The 26,343-nt window shown below is 46.1% G+C and overlaps 1 protein-coding gene across 8 annotated transcripts in view; it reads left to right on the top strand.

The window, feature by feature from the left end:
- Positions 1-26,343, top strand: part of camk2g2 (calcium/calmodulin-dependent protein kinase (CaM kinase) II gamma 2) — a 480,776-nt gene that overhangs the window by 329,807 nt on the left and 124,626 nt on the right. For all 8 annotated transcript variants that reach the window (XM_072491514.1, XM_072491515.1, XM_072491516.1 and 5 more), the window contains exons 6-7: positions 14,882-14,954; positions 17,289-17,391. In XM_072491514.1, coding sequence (XP_072347615.1) covers positions 14,882-14,954; positions 17,289-17,391 — 176 coding nt within the window. The remainder of the gene's footprint in view (positions 1-14,881; positions 14,955-17,288; positions 17,392-26,343) is intronic.

The raw sequence follows: 26,343 nt of genomic DNA, 5'->3' as shown, positions 1-26,343 counted from the left end.
AGGACTTATCCAATTAGCCCCATTCTCTTCTCCTCGCTTTCCCCAGAGTTCTACAATTGTTTCCTTTTCAAATATTTATACAATTCTCTTTTGAACCCTCGGGTGATAGAAGCAGATTCAATCCTTTTGGGCAGTATATTGCACACTGTAACTTGCTGTGTGAAAAAAAAACTCCCCACCTCTGTCCAATTTCTTTTGCAAATTATCTTAAATGGACAAATTATTAAAAGGATTATTGCAGCCTCGAATGTTATGCAGATATCCCCAGCTTTACACACATGCTGGACTTGAATGGATGGATTTTTAACACATAGAAATTAAATGAAAGACTTCCGGTTGCGGCTATGCGTAGCTAAGCCGCACGATTCGGCAGCTCCCGCTACTACGGACTTTTGGTCTCATTGGAGGAGCCCCAACGGAATTCTTTTGACGACAACCCGTGGGGAAGTGAAGAGAGAGGTCCCCCTCCAACCTTTATGGACCGGACCAGAAGTGCAACGGCCAAAAAAATGGCATTGGAGCAGCGGGAGAAGCGAGGGAAAAAAATCAGAATGGCGGGGGACGGGGCGGAGTGCGGGCAGGAGCTGCAGGAATTCATCAAGCGCTGCTTCGAAGAGCTGCGCAAGGAGATGCTGGCGCCTATGCTGGCGGTAATTGAAGGACTAGGGATAACCCAGAAGGCCCACGAGGTGAAGATCCAGGAGGTACAGAAAAGAGTGAGTGAGAATGAGGACGAGCTCTTGGGCCTGGCGGTGAGAGTGGAGCGGCACGAGGCGCTACACAAGAAGTGGGCGGGAAGACTCGAAGACCTGGAGAACAGGTCGAGGAGAAATACTCTGCGGATCCTGGGTCTCCCAGAAGGAGTGGAGGGGGCTGATGCCGCGGCATATGCGGGCACGATGATCCGGGCGATGATGGGCGTGGAGGCCCCTTCGAGGTCGCTGGAGCTGGACGGGGCACACCGGGTGCTGGCGAGGAAGCCCAAGGCAAATGAGCCGCCAAGGGCGATGGTGGTGAGATTTCACCGGTTCACAGACAGAGAGAGGGTCCTGAAATGGATCAAGAAGGAGCGGAGCAGCAAGTGGGACAATGCAGAGATCCGAATATAACCGGACTGGAGCACGGAGGTTGCTAAGCGGAGAGCGGGTTTCAACCGGGCCAAAGCGGTGCTGCATCGGAAAGGAGTGAAATTTGGAATGCTGCAGCCAGCGCGACTGTGGGTTACATACAAGGACCAACACTACTACTTCGAAACACCTGAAGAGGCGTGGACCTTTATACAAGCTGAAAAGTTGGACTCTAACTGAGGGTTTGTGAGGGTGGGGGGTGTTTGAGGTTTGATGTGTGATGGTTGTTGTATATAGGGGGTCAATCACGTGCAGGAAATGTTATATGGGCTGGGTGAGAGAGAGACAAGGCCGCGACAGGAGCTGCGCCAGAGGGGGCGGGGCAGGCTTTGGAAAGAGCGCGCGGGAAGAAAGGCGGGAAGGGGAACGAAGGAACTTATATTGATTGGGAGACTCCCACACCGGGGAGGGTCAAAGGGACGGCGGGGGAAGCCGGGGTCAGCAGGTGTCAGCTGACTTACGGGAGTGATATGGGGGGAGCAAAAAAGCTAGACCGGGGTCTAGCGGGCGGGGGGGGGGAGGGGGGGGCGGGGGGGGGAAGGGATGCTGCTGCACTGGCCGAAAGGGAATGGGACACAGAAGAGGTGGTCGGGACGGAGGTCCCCTGGCTGGGGGCCTGGAGGGTGAGGGGGACGCGGACACGGGACTGGCCCAGAAAAGGAGATGGCTAGTCGGCGGGGGGGTGAGAGCCCCTCCAATCCGGCTGATAACATGGAACGTGAGGGGCCTGAATGGGCCGGTGAAGAGGGTTCGAGTGTTCGCGCACTTGAAGGGACTGAAGGCAGACGTGGCTATGCTCCAAGAGACACACCTGAAGGTGGCGGACCAGGTCAGGTTAAGAAGGGGATGGGTAGAGCAGGTATTTCACTCGGGACTGGACGCGAAAAATAGATTTTTCGCAATTTTGATGGGAAAGCATGTGTCATTTGAGGCCAAGACTATCGTAGCGGATAATGGAGGGAGATATGTGATGGTGAGCGGTAGGTTGCAAGGGACGTGGGTGGTGTTGGTAAATGTATACGCCCCGAACTGGGATGATGCTGGATTCATGAAGTGCATGTTGGGGCGCATTCCGGACCTGGAGGTAGGAGGCCTGATAATGGGAGGGGACTTCAATACAGTGCTGGACACAGCACGGGACCGCTCCAGATCAAGGACGGGAAAGAGGCCGGCGGCGGCCAAGGTGCTTAGGGGGTTTATGGATCAGATGGGGGGAGTGGACCCATGGAGGTTTGCAAGACCGCAGGCCAGGGTGCCACGTGCACAAAGCCTACTCCCGGATAGATATTTTTTGTTCTGGGCAGGGCGCTCATCCCGAGAGTGGAGGGGACGGAGTATTCGGCCATAGCCATTTCGGACCACGCCCCGCATTGGGTGGAACTGGGGCTGGGAGAGGAGAGGGACCATCGCCCGCTGTGGCGGCTGGATGTGGGACTGCTGGCAGATGAAGTGGTGTGTGGGAAGGTGAAGGGGTGTATCGAAAGGTACTTGGAGGCCAAAGACAACGGGGAGGTGCGAGTGGGGGTGGTATGGGAGGCGGTGATCAGGGGAGAGCTAATCTCCATCAGGGCTCATAGGGAGAAGACAGAGGGCATGGAAAGGGAGAGGTTAGTGGGGGAGATTTTGAGAGTGGACAGGAGATACGCAGAGGCCCCTGAGGAAAGATTACTTGGGGAAAGACGACGGCTCCAGACGGAGTTTGACCTGTTGACCACGGGGAAGGCGGAGGCAGAGTGGAGGAAGGCGCAGGGGGCAACCAACAAGTACGGGGAAAAGGCTAGTCGGATGCTGGCACACCAGCTCCGTAAGAGGACGGCAGCGAGGGAAATAGGGGGAATCAAAGATGGAAGGGGAGCCACGGTTCGGAGTGTAATGAAAATAAACAAGGTACTCAAGGCCTTCTATGAAGAGCTGTACAGATCCCAGCCCCCAGTGGGGGAAGAGGGGATGAGACGATTCCTAGACCAACTGAGGTTTCCGAGGGTGGAGGAGCAAGAGGTGGCTGGTTTGGGGGCACCAATCGGGTTGGAGGAGCTGAGCAAGGGTTTGGGGAGTATGCAGGCAGGGAAGGCCCCGGGGCCGGATGGGTTCCCGGTGGAGTTCTGCAGAAAGTACGTAGACCTGTTGGCCCCGCTACTAGTGAGGACCTTTAACGAGGCAAGAGAGGAGGGGACTCTGCCCCCGACAATGTCGGAAGCGACAATTTCCTTGATTCCAAAGCGGGACAAGGACCCACTGCAATGTGGATCGTACAGGCCGATTTCGCTCCTCAATGTGGACGCTAAGTTATTGGCAAAAGTGCTGGCCACGAGGATTGAGGACTGTGTCCCGGGGGTGATCCATGAGGACCAGACGGGATTCGTAAAGGGCAGGCAATTAAACACTCCTGTGCGGCGGCTCTTAAACGTGATAATGATGCCATCGGAGGAGGGAGAGGCGGAGATAGTGGCAGCTATGGACGCGGAAAAGGCCTTTGACCGAGTAGAGTGGGAATAGCTCTGGGAGGTGCTGCGTAGGTTTGGGTTTGGGGGAGGGTTTATCAATTGGGTTAAGCTCCTTTACAGAGCCCCGGTGGCAAGTGTAGTGACGAACCGGCGGAGGTCGGAGTACTTTCGGCTGTACCGAGGAACGAGGCAGGGGTGCCCTCTGTCCCCCCTGTTGTTTGCATTGGCGATCGAACCCTTGGCCATGTCACTGAGGGAGTCTAATAAATGGAGGGGGGTGGTCCGAGGAGGAGAAGAGCATCGGGTGTCGCTATACGCGGATGACCTGTTGCTGTACGTGGCGGACCCAATGGAGGGAATGGTGGAGGTCATGCAAACTCTGAGGGAGTTTGGGGCGTTTTCGGGCTATAAGCTCAATGTAGGGAAGAGTGAGCTCTTTGTATTACAGGCAGGGGACCAAGAAAGAGGGATAGGGGACCTACCGCTGAGGAGGGCGACGGGGAGTTTTCGGTATCTGGGGATCCAGATAGCCAGGAGTTGGGGGGGCCCTACATAAACTGAATCTGACGAGGTTGGTGGACCAAATGGAGGAGGACTTCAAAAGATGGGATATGTTACCGCTCTCGCTGGCGGGTAGAGTGCAGTCGGTCAAAATGGTGGTCCTTCCGAGGTTTCTGTTTGTGTTTCAGTGCCTTCCCATCGTGATCACCAAGGGCTTTTTTAAGAGATTAGGTAGGAGTATTATGGGGTTTGTGTGGGCGAATAAGACCCCGAGGGTAAGGAGAGGGTTACTGGAATGCAGTAGGGACCGAGGAGGGTTGGCGCTGCCAAACCTAGGGAGCTACTACTGGGCAGCAAATGTGGCGATGATCCACAAGTGGGTCATGGAGGGAGAGGGGGCGGCATGGAAGAGGATGGAGATGGCGTCCTGTAAAGGAACGAGCTTGGGGGCGTTGGTGACGACACCGTTGTCGTTCTCGCCGTCAAAGTATACCACGAGCCCGGTGGTGGCGGCAACGTTAAGGATCTGGGGCCAGTGGAGATGGCACAGGGGTGCAGTGGGAGCCTCGGTGTGGTCCCCGATCAGGGGTAACCACCAGTTTGTCCCGGGGAAGATGGACGTGGGGTTCCAGGGCTGGCATCGGGCGGGGATTAGAAGAATGGGGGACCTGTACATTGACGGGACATTTGCGAGCCGAGGTGCACTGGAGGAGAAGTTTGAGTTACCCCCGGGAAATGCTTTTAGATATATGCAGATGAGGGCTTTTGTGAGGCGACAGGTCAGGGAATTCCCGTTGCTCCCGGCACAAGAAATTCAAGACAGGGTGATCTCGGGTGTATGGGTCGGGGAGGGCAAGGTGTCGGCAATACACCAAGAGATGAAAGAAGAGGGGGAAGCAAGAGTTGAAGGGTAAATGGGAGGAGGAGCTGGGGGAGGAGATCGAGGAAGGTCTGTGGGCTGATGCCCTGGGTAGGGTTAATTCCTCCTCCTCGTGTGCCAGGCTCAGCCTGATACAATTTAAGGTGGTTCACAGAGCGCACTTGACGGGGGTGAGGTTGAGTAGGTTCTTTGGGGTAGAGGACAGATGTGGAAGGTGCTCAGGGAGCCCGGCGAACCATGTCCATATGTTTTGGTCATGCCCGGCACTGGAGGGGTTCTGGAGAGGAGTGGCGGGAGCAATATCTCAGGTGGTGAAAGCCCGGGTCAAGCCAAGCTGGGGGTTAGTAATATTTGGAGTAGTGGACGAGCCGGGAGTGCAGGAGGCGAAAGAGGCCAGCATTCTGGCCTTTGCGTCCCTAGTAGTCCGGCAAAGGATCTTGCTAATGTGGGAGGAGGCGAAGCCCCCTAGGGTGGAGGCCTGGATAAACGATATGGCTGGGTTCATAAAGCTGGAGAGGATTACGTTTGCCTTGAGAGGGTCTGCGCAGGGGTTCTACAGGCGGTGGCAACAGTTCCTAGACTATCTCGCGGAGCATTAGAGGAAGATCGGTCAGCAGCAGCAGCAACCCTGGGTGGGGGGGATGGGGGATTGCTTGGGGGGATGGATGAGCAGGAGATAACATGAAGGGCGGGGGAAACTGGTGGTGGGGGGAATGGGGGATTGCTTGGGGGGATGGATGAGGAGGAGATAACATGAAGGGTGGGGGAAACTGGCACGTGCGGGAGAGAGCCAGTGTATAAAGCTATGTAAACATGCCATCTTGCCATGTATATATCTTGCTCAGTGCGATTTTGTGTTATTTTGTTACGGGGGGGGCGGTGTTATTGTTTGTAAGGGGAAAAAATTGTGTTGTTGAAAAACTTTAATAAATATTGTTTTTTAAAAAAAATGAAATGAAAAGAAAATGAAAATTGCTTATTGTCACAAGTTAAGCTTCAAATGCAGATACTGTGAAAAGCCCCTAGTCACCACATTCCGGCGCCTGTTTGGGGAGGCTGATACGGGAATAGAAATAGAAAATGCTTTTCTATCTTCTACCTATGAATATTAGGAATTGTCCCTCGTGGAAACAAATACGGCTGTTTGCTTTGATCATTTCGCTGGCCTTACCGCCGCGTGTTTCTTGGCGACTTGAGGCGGCCCGCCCTCGGCCAGTGGTGCGATCTTCTGCACCCGCCACTGTCAATGGGATTTCCCATTGAATCCATCCCATGGCACCGGGAGACTCGCGGAAGATCCCATTGGCATGCACAGCCGAAAGATCTTGCCCTATATTTTTTGATGTTCCAATGATTTTCCTCCAGGATCCATGGAGATTGATCTTCAATTCCTGGAGATTCCAGGCCAATCCTGGAATTTGCAAACCTACACCTTAAGATAACTCCAAAATGCGATGAACGGCATCCAATCCACCCCCTCTTAAATAATTCAAATCCATCTGCACATGATGTAAAACCTGTTGCCCACACCAAGAAGTATTACTCTTGAAAGTATCACCTGTAAAACCTGTCATCACAACTGCAGTACTGCAGATATCATAAATAGAACAACAACAACTTGACCAAGGAAGCTCGCAATGAACAAATGTTAGAAAAGTAAACATTTAATTTATCTGATTGAGCAATTTGTAACCTAGCAAATTTCAAAAGATAGAAATAGGGACCTCTGTATCAGTAAAGAGAACCAGGTTATTGTTTTGGGTGTGATCTCTTCGTAGCTAGGATTTGACCTAGGATTTAAACCCAAAACTAACCCATCCTCCCTCTTTTTAGTGGAACTGGAAAGTATCTGCAGTATACTCGGATTACCCATTGGCTACTGCCTAGATAGCGAATCCAAATTACAGATAGCTAATCATCGAATTATACCGCACTGTTTCCATGCTGGTTCTTTAAAACTCCAATCCAACTGAGGCCCACTCCACTAACTCTTTCTCTTTCCGTTGCTCTACTGCAAATCTTTTCCCCTTCAAGTGTGTATCCATTTCCCTTTTGAAAGTCAGTATTGATTTTTCTTCTGTTGCTCTTGTGACACACGTCACATCTCAGAAATCAAAGCATCCCTTTGCTCAGTGTTTCCGATGCACTTGAATTACTTAGGAACAGCGAGGTATTGTCAAATCGGCTGTTATTGTTTCCAACTCCTAATTCAAATCGAGTATGAAAACATCTTGGCAAAATGTCTGTGCATTAATCAGGGTCTAACTGGCATAAAGAGCTCAATCGCTTCTACCATCTGAGGTCACGTCAAAAATGGAGGTCAACCATTTTTTTCCAAACGGGTACTGTTTGAAAGTTGACTCTAAGAGTTTGTGCAAGAAACCAGCAAGACTTTTCCGGCAGGGATATAATCAAACAAAACGTTTTATCCATTTCTGACATGTTGCAAGCATTTTCTCTTTGTATTTTAGATTTACAGAGAGTGCAGGATTTTGCTGTGGTTTTTATAAAGTATATATTTTACTTCAATTCATGGCTGGTAAACGTTAACGATCTATGTTATTGACGCATTTTTCTAAAGTCCACAAACTGTGCCTTTAGGTGAAGAAAAGCAAGAGAACAAGTATTAAAAAAAAAAAAGCCCTCAAAATAACTCGAGCAGAACAAAAAGGGATTTAATCAGCAGCATTTATTGCCATAGAAACCAAACTCAATCTCAACACTGTTTATACATGTGGCTTAGAGGAATTGGGGTGGTGCACAGCTGGGAGTGCAAGGGTTTTTGATTTATAATAAAATAAAATATAATTGTTCCGTTAAAAAGGAACAGCATATAGAATTCCTGGCATAAGGAAATAGCAATTTTTAATTCTACAGATGTGTAGCAACCTTGTTCACAAAAGGAGCAAATAAATCATGAAAAACAGCATCAGATGCACACACATAAAGCTCCATTTTATAAACTGCGATATCCATTATAATGCCACATGACAAATACCCTTAATGTTTCTATTCCTAGCACCAGCTTTGAGAGAAGCTAATGCAGAACCTCCCAAGTCTGAGATTCTATATAGATTTACTTCAATCTTCCTAACATTTGTAGAATAATTGAAAGATACAGCACAGAAGACCATTGGCTATGCTATCCAATTAATTCCACTTCCTGCCCTTCTTCACCCCCACCACCAAATGTCAAAACTGGCTCTTTCCACTAATTAGCTCAAATCTATGTCCTTTGATTGTCAAATGTTCCATGGTGGGGGTGGCTAGTGGTTAATAACCAGATAATACAGATTTCAGGCAAAGTGGTGCCATAGTGGCAATGTCACTGACCTAGTAATCCAGAGGCCCAGGCTAATGTTCTGGGATCCAAAGACAGAACATGCTGGAAAATATCAGCAGGTCTGACAGCATCTGTGGAGAGAAAACTGAGCTTCACGTTCCGAGTCTGGATGGCTCTTCGTCAGAGCTTCTTCAATGCTCTGGGGACACGGGTTCAAATCCCACCAATGCAGCTAGTGGAATTTAACTTCAGTTCATAAATCTGGAGCATGGTAGCATGGTGGTTAGCACAATTGCTTCACAGCTCCAGGGTCCCAGGTTCGATTCCTCGCTGGGTCACTGTCTGTGCGGAGTCTGCACGTTCTCCCCGTGTCTGCGTGGGTTTCCTCCGGGTGCTCCGGTTTCCTCCCACAGTCCAAAGATGTGCAGGTTAGGTGGATTGGCCAAGCTAAATTGCCCTTAGTGTCCAAAATTGCCCTTAGTGCTGGGTGGGGTTACTGGGTTATGGGGATAGGGTGGAGGTGTGGACTTGGGTAGGGTGCTCTTTCCAAGAGCCGGTGCAGACTCGATGGGCCGAATGGCCTCCTGCACTGTAAATTCTATGTAATTCTATATAAAAGCAAGTCTCAGGGCAGCATGGTGGCCCAGTGGTTAGCACTGAATCTATTGTCGATTGTCATCTAAACCCACCTGGTTCACTAATGTCTTTTAGGGAAGGAAATCTTCTATGCTTACCTGGTCTGGCCCACATGTGACTCCAGACCCACCGGTGGTTGACTCTTAACTGCCCTCTGTAAGTCCTGCAAGCCACTCAGTGCAAGGCCAATTAGGAGTGGGCAACACACACTGGCCTTGCCAGCAACGTCCTCATCCCATGAAAGAATTTTTAAAAGTTCAATCTATGGTAATTGACAAAAGGAATGTGAGGGGAGGTGTGAGTATTTTTTACACAGTGAGTTGTGATCTGGAATAGTTGGATAGTTCTTTCAGAGATCCAGCATAAGCACAATGGGCCAAATGGTCACCTTCAATGCTATATGATCCTATGCTAATCGTGCCCCTGAAAATTACAGATCTGCTGAGACAAGATGTGTGAAGCAAAACCTATTTCTCAGGCGGATCTGGCTTCTCGAGTGGATTTTTCCGGTCTGTGCTACTTGGCTCTTCAGCTATTCTTAAAAATAAACCCGGAAATTATCTTCACACGTTTATTTGTAGCTGTGCCAATAGAATTGTACATAGTGTGTGCGCGTGGGGGGGGGGGGAGAAAGGCATGCGATAAAGGTACAATCATTTCCACACTGAAGTAATAGATTCAATTTTCTATAGCATCAAGCCAGGAGCACCATCGTTAACCACAGTGCCCCTAGAGTAAGGAGGTTGAAGCAAATCAGTCAAGCGCCGTCTCCTCTTTCCATTTACATCACCTGGAAAATTGAAGATGGTGAGGGCAGAGTGAGGATTGGATATGTTTTCACTTCCCTCCTCACACGCGCAGCACCGCATTTGTACAGAATATATGGCGGGATTCTCCGCGCCGCCACATTTCTGCCCCGACCGGCCGGCGGGATTCTCCGTTACGCCAGCCGGTCAATGGGGTTTCCCATTGTGGAGCAGCCCCACACCGTCAGGAAACACCCGGGCGCCGGCATAACGAAGAATCCCACCGGGGGGAGAATCCCAGCCAGTCTTCTGTAATTTCTCTTGCACAGCAGAATTTGGAAATAGTTTGAGGTCTGTTCCTATTCAAATCTTGAGCCTATGTAGAGCGACATAGAAGGAAAATCACTGAAAAACATTGTCCCTTTAAGAAGTATTAGCCAATCCCACATAAGACATTTCTATTCTTCCTTCTGAGGTGTGTGCAGTTGTCTGTTTTCTGCAGTTTATTTAATTGGCACCAATTATACTGATCCTCTGCTTTGCTCTTGTGTTTTTAAATTTATTTCATGGGGTGTGGATGTCACTGGCTTGGCCACCATTTCTTACCCATCTCCAATGACCCTTGAGAAGGTGGTGGTGAGCTGACATCTTACATGTGGTGTTGTTAGGGAGTGCGTTCCAGCACATTGACCCAGGGACAGTGGGACCCAGGGACAGTGGTGTAACAGTCGATATATTTCCAAGTCAGGATGGTGTTTGGCTTGGAGGGAAACTTGTAGGTGGTGGTGTTGCCATACATGATGCCTTTGTCCTTCTCGGTGGTAGAGGTCACCAGTTTGGATGTTGCTGCAGTGCATCTTGTAGATGATACACTACTGCCACTGTACATGGTTGTACGTGAAAGTTTAAGGTGGTGGATGGGATGCCAATCAAGTGGGCTGATTTGTCCTAGATGGTATTGAGTGTCTCGAGAGCTGCACTCATCCAGGCAAGTGGACAGTATTCCATCACATTCCTGACTTGTGCTTGTAGGTGGTGGAAAGGCTTTGGGGAGTCGGGGTGAGTTGCCACTGTATTTCCAGCCTCTGACATGGGCTTGTAGCCACAGGATGTATATGGTTGGCCAATGATAACCCTCGGGATGTGCATCTGAAGGAGAGAGAACCCTTCATTTTTATTGGTAGTTTGTCCACTTCCAAGCCTGTGAGTCCAAGGGTAATTCGACTTGCATCTTGTTCATGGCCGGGCTCAATATCTTCATAACAGTACATCATGGGTTTTTTAATTTACAACAAACCCGCCACAAGAAAAAAATTAATTCACCATCTTTAAGAACTGACAGCAATAGACTTTTGAAGCCATTCACTATCTGGTGTTAGATTGGGAAAAATGTCACTATGGTACCCCTCAATATGCAATGATTACCAAGAAATCCTGTTGGATTATGGTATAAAAGCCATTGATTTCAAATAGGACAGCAGATCAACATCATTCCACCTGGTCGGTGTTGGGCTAAGTAGTGAACAGTTCTGTAAACCAGATTCATGAAAGCAACCGTAGTAGAATTTACAAATTCTGATGTTGGAACTGACTCCTTACCTATTGGGAGACGAAACCTCATCAAAATTCCAGAGAGGGCCTTTTATTTGGATTTGATACAGTTTCAAAATTCATAATTCCTTGCTCCTTGACTGCACCAAGTGAGCAGTTGAGCTGAATCAGGTTTAAGGGAGAGCTGGATAAACGATGAGGGAGAAAGGAATTGACAGTAGGATAGATTGGGTGACATTGAAGAAAGCTGGGAGGGAACATGTGTGGATCGTAAACCTCTTGGCTAAGGGGAGGCTATGGCACAGTGGTATTGTTGCTGGATTCATAATCCAGATGCTCTGGAGGCCCAGGTTCAAATCTCGTCACTCTACCATTGTTGACTGTCGTAAAAGCCCATCTGGTTCTGGAAATCTGGCCTGCATGTGGTTCCGGATCCGTCCTCTGAAAAAGCCTAGCAAGCCACTCATTAAAAAATTGACATGTTTCTGAGTTGTAAATACCACGCAAGAAAGATTGCATGGATTGAATTTCGTACAGATGGCACTTCCCCTACTGTGGTTGTGCGACCCCTTTAAGAGGTGTACCCTCACGGTCCATGTCATGTGACTGGTTCAGGGCCAATTGTACAGAAGCGGGTAAACCCCGACCAATGATGGATTAGCGCAGGTCCCAAGGAGCGGGGTTCCAGTAGAGTGAACCCAGGAACCACAGTGTTAACACCTGCATTAGAGACTCTGGGCCTGTATATAAGTTACCCTGTTAGTTGCTAATAAACACTTTGTCCTTCATTACTCCCGTCCACCTGGTATTGCCTCGAGCAATACCTACTACTGAGGACCCTGAGAATGTCGGAACATAAAAAAGAAATACAACAAGGACCAGTTGAACCGATGAAGGCTGCTTCCTTCTCATGGAATGCAATAGAAAGTGCTGAAAAAAACCCAGCGGGTCTGGAAGCACCTATGGAGAGAGAAACGGATTTAACGTTTCGAGTTCAATTCGAGATTCTATTTGGAATTTTAGTGTTCCTTCCTTTGGACCCTACCCTGACCACTCAGTCTTTGAAGGGACTTACAACCAACCCACCCTCGGGAACATCAAGCCTTGAGACATCTTCACTATCTGTTTTCTCCCTCCTTTAAAGATAAATAAATTAAGCTCCAATCTTATAACCCACACTCTAAACAATCACATTCCACTGATGACACATTCAAAAGTCCCAGAGGGAACACTGTGTTCTGCAGAGTATTAGATCATTTGTACACACTGATGGCTTTTATTGAGAGCCTGAAATTCATCTAATCCAATATTATGAATTCATTATGATAGAAAAGTTCAACACTGTAAGTATGCCAGCAGTTAATCTTGGAGATAGTGTGACAATATTGTGCTAATTTTATGCAAGATAATTATTAATTTATGGCCAATATAACAAAGTAATTGAAAAATAAAATTACAGTGGAAGCAGCAAATACAGGCTCATTGCTGTGTATTTCCAACGTTTTCTGTGTAAATTTACTGATCAGTTCCTAGAAACTTTTGTCTGTTTTGAGTTCTTGGGAAACCTGTACTTGGTGTTCATCTATTTTGCATACTGATTGGTTTGTCATTGTTACTGTTAGAATGAGTTTACTCCAAAGTTGCAAGAAAAAAACTATTGCTGAGAATTCCATTGATGGTATTTTCAGGTCAGTGCGTTCCTTCGTACTTTTGTCACAAGGATTAGGTTGAGGTATTTGATTTTTTTTTTTTACCCCATTTTAATACTGCACCGTGTTTCTGCATTTAATAATTCTCGCCATTTGTTGTTTCATATGTTTATTTATCGCCCCACTGTTGAAATCAGTCTAAAGGAATGGGAATTAACTCTGGCTTGTGCTGCATTCCCACGGTAACGCTGGCAAGACCTGGGACTAAGACTGCACTGATGTCTTTCCACAGAACCACCTCGCCAATAGTGGCTTTCAAAGCTGGGTGTGCATCGGGGGGGCAAGTGGCTTTGACCCATGGCCTGATCCCCTGGGCTCCAAAATAAAGACGTTCTATAATTGCAGGAAATCCATTATTTAATCAGGCGAATCGTTAGCAGTGCTCGCAGGTCTGCAAAAGGTTGAAAACAAAATCCATATCCGTGACAGATGGACAGAGAACCTGATGACCTTGGGTTTGCCATAGGCACTTGGAGTTAGGGAGCCCCAGTTTGGGAGCTGGGGTCTCTCGATCACAAGGGTATTGCAGGAGATCAAGGGGCCCAAGAGTGCTTGACAGTATGCAGTACATAAATAGCAAGGTGATCCTTAAATAGCATTGAGGACTTTTTGCGTACCCATATCCGTGGTGTCTGCTGGTAAGCACAGTAAATATAATAAGAAATAGAAGAAGGAATAATGATTCAGTGCTTCGAGGCTGATCCACCATTCAAAAGGATCGGCCTCAAAGCTGCATTCCCACACTCTGGCTATGATCCCCTATTAGTTTCAAAAAAATCTATCAACTTGGACTTCAGCATACTCGAAGCCTGAACATCCATGGCCTTCTGGGTTAGAGAATTCTAAACATTCACAACTGCTGGAGTGAAGTAGTATCTCCTGATCTTGGCTCCGAAATTGCAAACCCCTTATCCTGAGACTCTGCTCCCCAGTACTGGACTCTCCAACCGAGGTGGGGATTGGGAGGGAGGCGGTTTGGGCTGGGTGGGGAGGGAGTGAGTGATAACATATTCCCAGCATCTACCATGTCAAATTCCCATAAGAATTTTCTATGTTTCAATGAGGCCACCTCTCATTCTTCTGCACTCTATGGAATATAGGCCTAAATTACTCCATTTCTCCTCATAAAATCACCCCCCTTAACCCAGGAATCAGTCTAGTCAGCATTTGTTACACTCCTCCAAAGGCTTCCGTCATTACGAAAACCAAGACAGTACACAGTTCTCACCAAGTAATCTCACTGTATTAAAGCAGTAAGACTACTTTACTCTTATCCTCCAATCCCTTTGTAATAAAGGCTAACGTATCATTTGCTTCCCTAATTTCTGAACAAGTACACCCAGGTCTCTCTACATCCCAAGTTTCTCATTGTTTAAAGAGTATCCTGCTTTTCTATTTATCTTTACATTTAATGATACATTACACCTGCCACATTCTCGTGCACCCACCCAACCTGTCTCGCTGCTTTTTTGCGTCCTCCTCAAAACCTGCTTTGACACCATGTTGGTGATATTCTGCAAAGTTTTGGCCGTCTGCGGTCTTCTCAAAGGGGAAGGTATGATGGTCCATACATAAAGAAAGGTGTGAAGTGTGCAGTGCAATATGAAAGAAATGTCTGAAAATAGCAGAGCTGTTATATTTGCAGCCTCTTTCTGCCTTGGAACAGCGAACGGATAGCTATGTGCAATGAATAAAAGATTGATAATTCTACGGGAACCTTGTAATTGTACAGTTGTTTTCTTATGGCTGTGCAGACTGGCCTCTCGGTGGGTTTGTTATGGAATATATATTGCAGATATCAATGTTTTCCTATTAAGACCAAGAGTCATGTGTACTGTTCTTTAATGCCCACTGAGAGTTTGTTGTCTTTGCACTATCTTGACATTCATGAATATTCTGGTTTCTCCTCCACATCCCTTTCCTTGCCCCTCACCCTTTTCTCCATCCATCGCCTTCCCTTCTTTTCTGCCTCCCCTTCATCTCCTGACCCTTTTTGTTTTACAGTCAATGTATTCATCAGATTCTAGAAAGTGTTAATCACATTCACCAACATGACATAGTGCACAGAGACCTCAAGGTCAGTATCTGCTGATAAAGACACGGGAATGTAACCACCTCACTTGTTGTCTGTTGCCTCGCGTTGTTCAGAACTCTTGGCTTGAAATCTCCTGCGCGGGTATTGTTACCATCCCAAAGGCCCAATGAGTTATAATTCATGACAGACAGCTGACTACAACCAGCAGGCTGGCTGACCTAGAATACTTGCTCAATGCCTCTTGCTCACTTCAAAATCAATAGCAGTGGTCGATCCACTTTCCTGTTGGGCCTGGGCCCTGGGCTTTTATTTCACACTGCTGCAATTAGCAGCATATATCAGGGGGGGGGGGGGGGGCTATCCTATCACCTTCCCTCTGATGGTGTGTCGGGCAGTCTCCAATGGGTTTTAAATCTCCTAACAGCCCCTTCTTTATTTAACAGTCATGGAAGCAGCGCCACAGCAGAACTAGGAAGTTTGGCTTCTGATTTCTCGACGTGCTGTCACAAGAGACCTGGGAGCTTATTTTATGCATATCCCACGTCTTTTAAATCGATTTGTTCAAATTCTATTCATTTTGACCTTGCCGCTTTATTGGCATATTATTGAAGCACAGACCAACACTGTCGTGCCAACTAAAGTTAGTTGATGTGCTTTTATCTAAAACATGTGTTGCATATATTCAAAGGTAGCTGGATTTGCTGGATTTATTCACTGCCTATCAAAAGGAATAAATATCAATCTCCATAGCCAAGAATTAAGAAAATGAATGCTGTGAGGTGCTTTTAGATTCGATGTGACTCGCAGGGAATTGATGACAGGCCAATGAAAAGTATACATTATTATCTTTCAAGTCAACTATTATTGTAACAAATCTATTATTCCACTTCCATACAGTTTGAGCTGATTGAGGGGTACCATCCTTCAAATCAGATGTTGCACTACAGTTCAGATTGAAGCATGCCATTTTCCAAAGAAGATTTCCCGGCCAACATTCCTCCCCGCAGCAGCCAAAACCCATATTATACTCTCCCTTGGGTTTATTTGCTATTTGTTTGAAAAAAATTGTCGTGCGTACACAGAGTTGTCACTTGTCACTGTGCTTCTAAGGTCATTCCGAGTGATGTGTCAAGGTGCTGCTTAACTGTGAGGCAGTTTTTAAAATCAGTTTTATATCAAATGAGCAATGTAGCCTTGAGAGTGGGGCTGATGAACACTGAATCATAACAGGGTATAGTTATCAAAAATACTTAAAATTCGTCACATAAGCTGTTTGTTGCAGAAAGATCAGAAATGAGTGTAAATTCATATTTTTGGACATTTGAAAGGTAATATTTCTGGAAACATCCCTATGATATTAAGTTGCAGAAAGCACTTCAAAGTACCCCGGGAATCTTATTTGTATTTTGCATTGTACATTATTCAGCAATAAGATGACATTTGCTTTGCAAAATCATGCGAGCTAACATTCCAATTCTGAATCAGTTTCCAAGGCTGCCTGTACAAATGCATAACTGCTGTGCCCCCTAGCGTGCATGTGCTGGCTTTGCACCCATTTGACGTTGACAGAGCCTTTGTGTCTCATATTATTAACCCTTTGAGGACTTCAGTTGCATTGAACTTTGTGGAGGGGGGGGGTCTTGTGGAATTGTGCTGTTTAGATTGCTACGTTAGCGCTGTTCCTCATGAAACAGCTCCACTTCTCCGGGGAGTAATTGGTAGGCGTCGATTCTAAAATCCCCACAAAGGCATTTAGCACTCAAAGGGTTAGATGCTGGCAGTAATTGTGATGAAGCCATCAGTTGCGGTTGCTGCAACACTGGTCAGTGTGTAACCCAATTTTATTTTGCAGGAGTTCAAAGCTGAATTCTTCCTCGATGCTTCGTTTGTTGCAAGGGCATTGTTGGACATTGATCGTTCACAGTCCGGCCACAGGATGGGACATTGCCCAGATCCAAGATGGGGTCGGGGGCGGGGGGGGGGTTAACCATCCCAGGCACCACAATATCCTCAGTTTCCTGCTGGTGAGGGGAGAATCTGAGCAGGCCTAGGCTGGGCTGAACATTAAATTAAAAAACCCGTCAGCGTTTCATAAATGGGCCAAAAATTCAGCCCGACTATAGTTCACAATTCAGCAATTAAACCTCTAGAAATGTACAGATCGAAGGAACAGCCTGGCCGAGCGTACGGGTGACATTTGCATTGTGCTCATTGAAAGATTGAGTCCTTTTTAAGATGTGATGCTCAAATGTTAACTGTCGACAAATATTTAATAAGTATCACAGCTCCTGCTTTGTGTTTTTGACTTGTCATTAATTACTTTTCTTATTAATTTCATAATTTTCTTATAACTGCTTTGTTTCGCCGCCCCCAAAGCCAGAGAACCTGCTGCTTGCGAGTAAGTGTAAAAGCGCAGCAGTGAAGCTGGCCGATTTCGGACTGGCAATCGAAGTACAAGGAGACCAGCAGGCATGGTTTGGTAAGACCCTGAACTTTTATGGATCCGTAGCAGTAGGACGTGGAACCTAATGAGCTGCCACTGAGGGTTACAGTACATGTGCAATGCTCTTGTCTAGTTTCAGTCAATATGCAGTGGCATACAATTTTGGATGTGGAGCTGGTGGGAACCAAAAGGTCTCTGCAATGGAGGGTGAGTTGCTGGAAGGCTCAAACCAAGGCTCAGGGGCATCACCACTGGACAGAAGGTCCAATTACAGTGTGTAAAATTTACATCGGCATTTTCCATTAAAGATACAGGCACAGACATTTATAATAGAAAAGGGTGACGCAAGAAAGGTGGTAACACGAAGTAAGATCTTTGACAGGACACGCATGCAGGCAAAAGAATCTTAGTAGAGTATAGCGATATGGTGTAGACTTGATGGGCTGAATGGCCTGCTTCTGTGCTGTACTATTCTATGGATCTGTAAAAAATTGAGATAAAAGTAACCATTAATCACTCACTGTACATTGAGCAAGGACATATATGCGGACATCCAATTTAGGAGCAGGAATAGGCCATTCAGTCCCACATGGCTGATCTGACTGTGGCCTCAACTCCACATTCCTACCTACCACCATTACAATCCCAGAACAGACCCCAACAATGGTTAGGATACTGGGCCGAAACCCCAATATTTTATTTTATTTTGTAAGAATGTGCGGTTAAACTACTTCGCTCCAGGAGTAATTGCATGAAGAAAGGGGATTCCGTACTTTAAAACAAAACTTTAGCATTACCACAACATTAAATACTTGAACATCACATCCAAAAATAGCTTACAATTACCCCTTAAACAATATTACTCAATACAGTAAATATAATACCCTTAATTAATATCTCTATTCCCAGTTAAACAACAAGAAATAAAAAACATACAGCTCTCAATCCAGATTCTGGCTGGATGTCTCCAAAAAGCAGTTCAACTGGTTTGTTTCAACTTCCCCTTGTCCTCTGACAAGTCTGCACTGCTTGAAATACTATTAAATTTTTTTAACCATCCTACTGTGAGAACAAAATACCTTACGTGTATACTGTGTTAGCTAGATCAGAACTCAACTCAAAATCATTCTCAAAATGCCTTGGCCCCATTCAGCAATGGCATCATCTCCCAAACCTGAAAACACATTAACTCCCCAGTGACACCCCTAGTCAAACACCAGTGCATTAGCTCAGGCTTTTACGGTGGGCAATTTACCTCTGGCTTCTATAAGCTTTCTGGTCTTGCAAAACAAGGTTATTTTTAAAAGTGTGACTACTGCAGTCAAACATATTCTACTCAGGCTTTTAACCCTTAAATTGCCAAATGTTTATAATCCAATATATCTATATATTTGACTCCCTTGTTAGTGAAGAAACTGTACCTCTGCCTTAAATATATTATTTGACCCTGCTTCCACCACTCTCTGGGGAAGAGACTTCCAAAGACCCATGACTCTCTGGGAAAAGGAATTTCTCCTCATCTGTCTTAAATGGAAGGCCTTTTATTGTTGAACTGTGTCCCCTTGTTCCAACCTCTCCCACAAGGGGAAACGTCTTTCAGCATCCACTCTGTCAAGTCCCCTCAGTATCATGTATGTTTCAATAAGTTTGCCTGTCATCTTCCAAACTTCAATGGCTACAAGCCCAACAGAAACCAACAAGGTGGCCTAAAGTCCCAGTAATTCTAGTGAAATAAACAATAACTTCACCTTTATATACCTACATCCTGAAAATAAATACTGTCACAAGGAGAATTAGTAAATCAGATTCACTTGGCCTCAGGTACGTTTTACATAAAATGTTTTTTTTAAACATTCCATACTACTGGACGTGTGCCCTTTTGGAACTTGAGGACATGTGTTGCTGTGTGATCCTTTTAGGAATACTCAATGTTGCCAATGCACTGCAGACCCATTGGCACTGAGAAAGAGAAGTCACCGTTTGCTGCGTAGGCCTTCTGTTAGCTTTGCATCAAACGTTTAACCATTTCCCTTTTTCTGAAGTCAAATGGACCTGCAATACGTTAACCGCATTTGCCTGTGCCACAGAGAACCTGCACCCCCATCGCTGACCCAGCAGCAGAGGATCTTGACTTTGAACTCTCCCGAAGACAGAGGTCAGTGCTCCACCGTATCCCCGCAGGGCAGGGACCCAACGGCCGCCTGTTCCACCAGTAGAAGATGAGGGACCACCGAAATGTGATTGTGGCCATGAGGTCCAGATGATAGCCTGCCCACTAGGATCTGCTATAGGAGGCTCTTTATTTCTCCATTCTGTATCTCGGGGGACCATTGAATGAACAGCCAAACTAGACATCCCGCTCTAAACTTTTCTCGTCGTACGAACATAGCAGTAGCAGACCAGCATTCATGTTACAATATTTTTCAGCCACACTGTAAGAGCAATGTGTTGCAGTTCACTTGGTTGCACCTCCGTTTACAATGGTCACTCAGGCCATCCGAGTAGGTTTGTTACTAGATTCAGGGACAGAGCTGGAGTCAAGTGTCTCTAGTCCAGTATGAATCCAGCTTGGATGTCACGTTTATCAGTGAACCCGAGCAGGAATATAATTCCATGTGGTCCTTACCCTTTGCTTGATGGAGACTGCTAATTCAGAGCCATTTAGTACTTTACCTCATTGGCCCAGCCCCCACCAGAAATCGCCCATTCATCTCAAACAGGACCCTTGCAGCCAGCTGCAGTCTGGGCTAGATGCAAGTCCAGCTGTCTTTGCCAGAATTGACATCTGGATACCTTGCAGCTGAACTATTAACTAAAAGCATCCAGTCAGACAGACTTCTGGCGTCTGAGAGAACCATTTTAACAAGGTTGCAAGCTGGGTAGCAGAAATAAGTGTTTACAGCTGCTTAACCTAATTGAAAACAAACATTTGCACCCTGTAGCAACATGAATAAGTGACCTCTAAATCACATTATTTCATCACCGGATTTTCCTGTTTAAGATTCCACTGCATCAGAATAGAATATCCACCAAATCTACAACAGCCTTGCACTGGTGTGATACACTGTTGTCAGGGATATTTGACCAATTTAATTGAATAACTGCCCCAATCAGTCAATCATTGCCTACCTTTCCCCAGAGACTATTTCTTGCAGTGGGTTTTCCTGTGCTGCCCTTTTTATTATCCTTTGCAGGATGTCATCTATTGCGTAGCCCTTTTTCCCTGAGATGGTGGTGGTGACCTGGGGTGGTTCAAGATAGCCGCCCACCATTGAGACCGCAATCTAGGTGAAAATCATTGAACCGCTGCAGCCACACTGCTTTGGGGAGACGTTGGCGCCTGGTCACTGGACTGGTAATCAACGACTGCCCCTCTGACTGATCTGTCCCCTGTAAGAACACTATTCACGATGCCCTGTGCTGCTCTTGCTCATGTATTTGCTTTGTTTGGCCCCTTGATCCGCACTGTAACCAATCACTGTTTGTCGATGTACCATTTGTCAATATTCTCTGTTGATTATTCTTGTGTCTACTATGTATGTACTGTGTACGTCCCTCGGCCGCAGAAAAATACTTTTCACTGTACTTTGGTACATGTGACAATAAATCAAATCAAATCAAACAAAATCAAATCCAGAGACCCAGCGAGTCTGAGGATCTGGGTTCAAATCCCACCACGGCAGATGGTAAAATTTGAATTCAATAAAAAAAACCTGGAATTAGAAGTCGAATGATGATCGTGAAACCAATGTCATCTTGTTCACTAATGACCTTTCAGGAAGAAAATCTGCTGCCCTTACCTGTGACTCCATATCCAGAGTAATGTGGCTGACTCTTAAATCTCCTCTGAAATGGCCTAGCAAGCCACTCAGTTCAAGGGAAATCAAGGATGGGCAATAAATGCTGGACTTGCCAGTCACACCCACATCCCTGAATGTCAGGCAATTGAGTAATGAGTCTCTTAGCTTTCCAATTGGCACAGGAAGGCAGTGTGTCATAAGGATGGATGTGTTGGCTGAGTAATGCTGGAGCATTGGGTAACCGTGTGATTTAATCTCAGTTGGCAACCCTACCCTGGGATGAAGCTACACCCACAAGGTTTTTAGGGTGTTCCAGGAATTTGACCCAGCGACAATGAACAAACTCTTGGGAGGTAACACTGACGTGGTGGTGTTCCCTTTCACCCGCCACCCTTGCCATTCTGGGTGGTGAAGGCCTTGGGTTTGGGAGGTGTTGTAAGAGTTGATGCAGCGCACCCTGCTGATAGTACATGCTGCAGCCACTATTTGGCGATGGTGGAGGGAATGGGATCGGACTGAGTGGCAGAGACTACTCATTGGGATAGACCCTGTCACATTTCAAATCACTATATCCCCTGACTCACAACAAACAGCTCCACAGGAGAGCCACGAGTCGATGCACCATTTGCAGAAGAAATTGAAAAGGTTTCCAACTATTCCTAAAAGGAAATCTCTCGACAATCTTCTTATATGAAAATTAACGATGAAGGAGTTATATTTCTGTATAATGTGACCCAGAGTTAATAGGCTTACTCTGTTTGTAACTTAATTAAAGGCACTAACTGAAATTAGAAGCATTAATATGAATTAAAACCATAATTAATATCTTGGCAATGGCGAGATTCCCCTGTGACTCTGAGTAGCTGAGCCCTGAAGATGAGAGAAGTTCACAACTTGGTTCACATAAAGTTAGTCGATCCCTCCCAACAGTTCAAAATATTACAAATAGCTGATAGGCCACTTGCTAGGAAGAAGCAAATGGAGCTCACACAAAAATGTCATCCATATTTTCTTTTCACTCTCGTGGCTTTGGCTTTGGCATCTGCTTTCTTGGCCTCTCCAAAGTGGTTACGCTGTTGGTATTGGGGGAGCTGGTGTTGTGAATTGTAACCCTGAAGGCAGCACCAGAGTGTCGGGCAAGTTTTTTGGAGCAGCTGAGCTATTCCTATCCATAAACTTGCCACCGTAGGGACGGCACAGTGGCGCAGTGGTTAGCACTGCCGCCACACGGCATCAGGGACACGGGTTTAATCCTGGCCCCGGGTCACTGCCCGTGTGGAGTTTACACATTCTCCCCATATCTGCGTGGGTTTCACCTCCACAAGCCCATGGCACAGTACAATCCCATTTCTACCAGCCATGGCAAGGTACAACCTAATTTCTATCAGCCCACAGCACATTACAATACCATTTCTATCCACCATGGCACGGTACTATCCCATTTCTATCAGCCCATGCCATGGTACTATCTCATTTCTATCAGCCCATGACACACTACAATCCCATTTCAATCCGCCATGGCACAGTACCATCCCATTTCTATCAGCCCATGACACAGTACTATCCCATTTCAATCCACCATGGCACAGTACAATTCCATTTATATCAGTCCGTGAACCAGCCACTGGTCATGAACACTTCAAGTCACCACATCCACCCTGAGCGAATGCAAAGGGCCAACCAGGGATACTCCCAAAGGGTACAGAGCACAGGAACTACCTCCATGAGTTTTAATACATGGGATATCTCGGGAAGCATGCTCCTGATTTTCTGGTATGCTCTGGCATCAGACATATTACTCTGCCTGTAATGAACATTCGTAAATGGGGCCTTTGAGTTTCAGCCTGGGCCAGTTGAAATCAGGGTTGCCTCTGACTCCAGAAGCTCGAGTTCTGAACCTGTTCTTGGGTATCTGATCTAAACTGACCCAGGAATGCAGTACTGAGGTGTCGCTGCATGGTCTGAGGCACCCCCCTTTGCCCGAGGCATGAAACCAAAGCCTCACCTGCTTGCTTTGCATGGATCCCATTGACAGCACTCCGCTAAGAACAGCAAATTCATCTTGTATCTTAGCCAACATTCTCCTCTCCACATTCCTGTGATTGTGGGATCATTGTGTGTGAAATGAATAATAGTTGCCAATGGTGCCAGGCTCTGCACTAATTCAGTGTTTTAAGGTGTTTCTGACATGGGATAATACATTATATAAATGTGAGTCTTTCCTCACTGCTCAATTAACTGGATTTAAACCAGTTGTCATATTTTTGCAAAGAAACATTTAATTTAATACTCCCTCTCTTGTCACAACAGTTGTGCAGCTGAATGCTTGACAGAACTTTTATTTTTAATCTAGTGTTACTCATTGAAGACACTGACAATGAGCACACGAGTGTTCAAGTGAAGCTACCGCTGACAACAGGACTCAGTGCCCCTGCAAGTTGACGGCGTGCAAAGTACTGGTCATTGGCTAGTTATGCCATCACAGGCCCAGGCATGGAAATAGGATTCTAACTCATTGTAGTAGTAGCACCATGGGAGCTTTGGCCAACACTAACTGTGCTGAATGCACCATATTCCATCTGGTAAAACAGTCAAAACACATCGCTAATGGTGGGAGCTGAAGCAGCAATTACTTGAACAGAGTTCAGAGCGGTTCAGAGCTTTGCACTTTCAGCTTAATGGCAAGATTAGACCATCATGCCCATGTTGGGTACGGTAGCACCCAACATGGTTGGGTAGTTGCTGACTACTACTTCAGCGGCTGGACTAATGATCTGGAGACGAGTTCAATTCCCACAAAGGCAGCTGGAGAATTTAAATTCAATTAATTAAATAATTCTGGAATGAAACGTTTGCATCAGCCAAGGTGGCTATGAAACTACCAGGTTGTTGTAAAAAAACCCACATCTGGTTCACTAGTGTCCAAAAGGGAATAAAATCTGCTGCTTTTGCCTGGCAATATGGTTGACTCTTAACTACCCGCTGAAATGGCTTAGCAAGCCGATGAATTATCACCACTATCTTTCCGAGGGCAAATGAGGGTTTGCAAATAATTCTGCCCTTGTCAGCGACACCCATGTCTAATGAATGAATAAAAACTGGTGTATGTTGAATGGCATGCAGCTTACAATGCAATATAGTACAGACCAGGAGCCTGGCATAATTTGTACTGCATGGAAAAAGATGTCTGAGCATTGAATATTATACCATATGACGGAATGCAGACATGAGCTCCCGCAATTGTGATAGTCAATGAAGAAAGCTGAAACAGGCTGGGCTTGCCTCCACTGGAGTTTGAAAGAGTACGAGGCGACTTGATTGAAACCTAGAAAATTCTGAGGGGTCTTGACAGGGTGAATGTGGAAAGGATGTTTCCTCTTGTGGGAGAATCTGGAACTAGGGGGTCACTGTTTTAAAAATAAGGGGTCACTCATTCAAGACTGAGATGAGAGGCATTTTATTCACTCAGGACCATGAGTCTCTGGAACTCTCTTCCTCAAAAGACCAGGAAGCAGAGCCTTTGAATGTTTTCAAGGCAAAGCCTGAAGATTCTTGATAAACAAGGGGGTGAAAGGTTATCAAAGTTGGTGGGTGAAGGGTTAGCCCTGCTGCCTCACAGCGCCGAGGTCCCAGGTTCGATCCCGGCTCTGGGTCACTGTCAGTGTGGAGTTTGCACATTCTCCATGTGTTTGCGTGGATTTCGCCCCCACAACCCAAAGATGTGCAGGCTAGGTGGATTGGCCACGCTAAATTGCCCCTTAATTGGGAAAAATGAATTGGGTACGCTAAATTTATGAAAGAAAAAGTTGGTGGGTCAGATCAACGGTTACCTTATTGAATGGTGGAGTAGGCTCGAAGGTCTGACCTAATTCGTATGTATACACAATTTAATTTAAAAAGGAGTCATTGATCTCTGGTGTCAACAAGCTTGCGTTTGCCCAATTACGCTTCTCTAAAGCACCACTTTGAGTTGACAGGATCCAAGCTATTTGATGAAGCAGAAACCAAGACACTGAGCTTTTCCTTATTGATAGAGTTGATTGACTTTGTTCGGTCTCCTAGATCTCCTGACACATCCCCAGTGTCGCAATTGTCCCCTTCTTATGCTCTTTTAATAAAATCAATAAATTGAATAAAAATGGCGGGTGACAGGGCATGTCCCTTATTTATAATATCGCTTCATCCACTTGTGCGGTTCATTCGCTCATTGACTTTTAATTCCAGATTCTTTTTACTTCAAGAACATCATGCTGCGTCACTGGATCACTATCTATAGAATCCATGGAATCCCTATAGTGCAGAAGGAGGCCATTCAGCTCATCGAGTCTGTACTGACCCTCAAAAGAGCACCCTACCTAGTCCCACTCCCCAGCCCTATCCCTGTTACCCACCTAACCTGCATATCTTTGGACTGTGGGAGGCAACAGGAGCACTTGGAGGAAGCCCACGCAAACGTGGGAAATGTGAATACTCCACACAGATGGTCACCCAAGGCTGGAATCAAACCCAGTCCCTGGTACTGTGAGGCAGCAGTGCTCACCACTCTGCTGCCTCATTTTGAGATAGATTGAGTAACCAAGTAAACAAAATCAAATAAACAAGCTCGTAGGCCAGACCAGGCAAACTGACATTAGTCAACCAGATGGGTTTTTACAACAATCATTTCATGGTCATCATTAGAATTCCAGATTTTTATTGAATTCAAATTTCACTATCTGTGTTGGTCCTCAGAACATTACCCTGGGCCTCCGGATTGCTACTCCAGCAACAATACCACCACGCCACTGCCACCCTATCCATTAAACAATGCCCTTCACCTGTGTATCCCACCAATGTAGTTGATATACGATTAGCAACTTAACTTTTGTTTTTTCAACACTTTAAATGCAAGTTGTTATGAAGAAAGACCAGACAAACGTGGGCATTTTCTGGCCGGTAAAGGTGCCCAAGAGTTGGGGGATTCCAGATAGTTCCAGGAAATACACAAGGTGAATCCAGAATATTACTTTCAATTAACTTTCAAGAGCAGAAGAAGGGGAAACTATTTTGTAACCACAAAAAGGTAAATTAAAAAGGAATGCCGAGGAATTCTCCATTGATATGTGGAATAGATTTCCGGACGGAACAAAAAAAAACATTTGTACTTAATGAACTATTGGGTTTTACAATGGAATGGGTTGAACAACCT

This window comes from Scyliorhinus torazame, chromosome 28, assembly GCF_047496885.1.
Source record: "Scyliorhinus torazame isolate Kashiwa2021f chromosome 28, sScyTor2.1, whole genome shotgun sequence".
NCBI lineage: Eukaryota > Metazoa > Chordata > Chondrichthyes > Carcharhiniformes > Scyliorhinidae > Scyliorhinus > Scyliorhinus torazame.
Note: the sequence above shows the minus strand (reverse complement) of the source record. Positions and strands in the feature narration are given on the sequence as shown.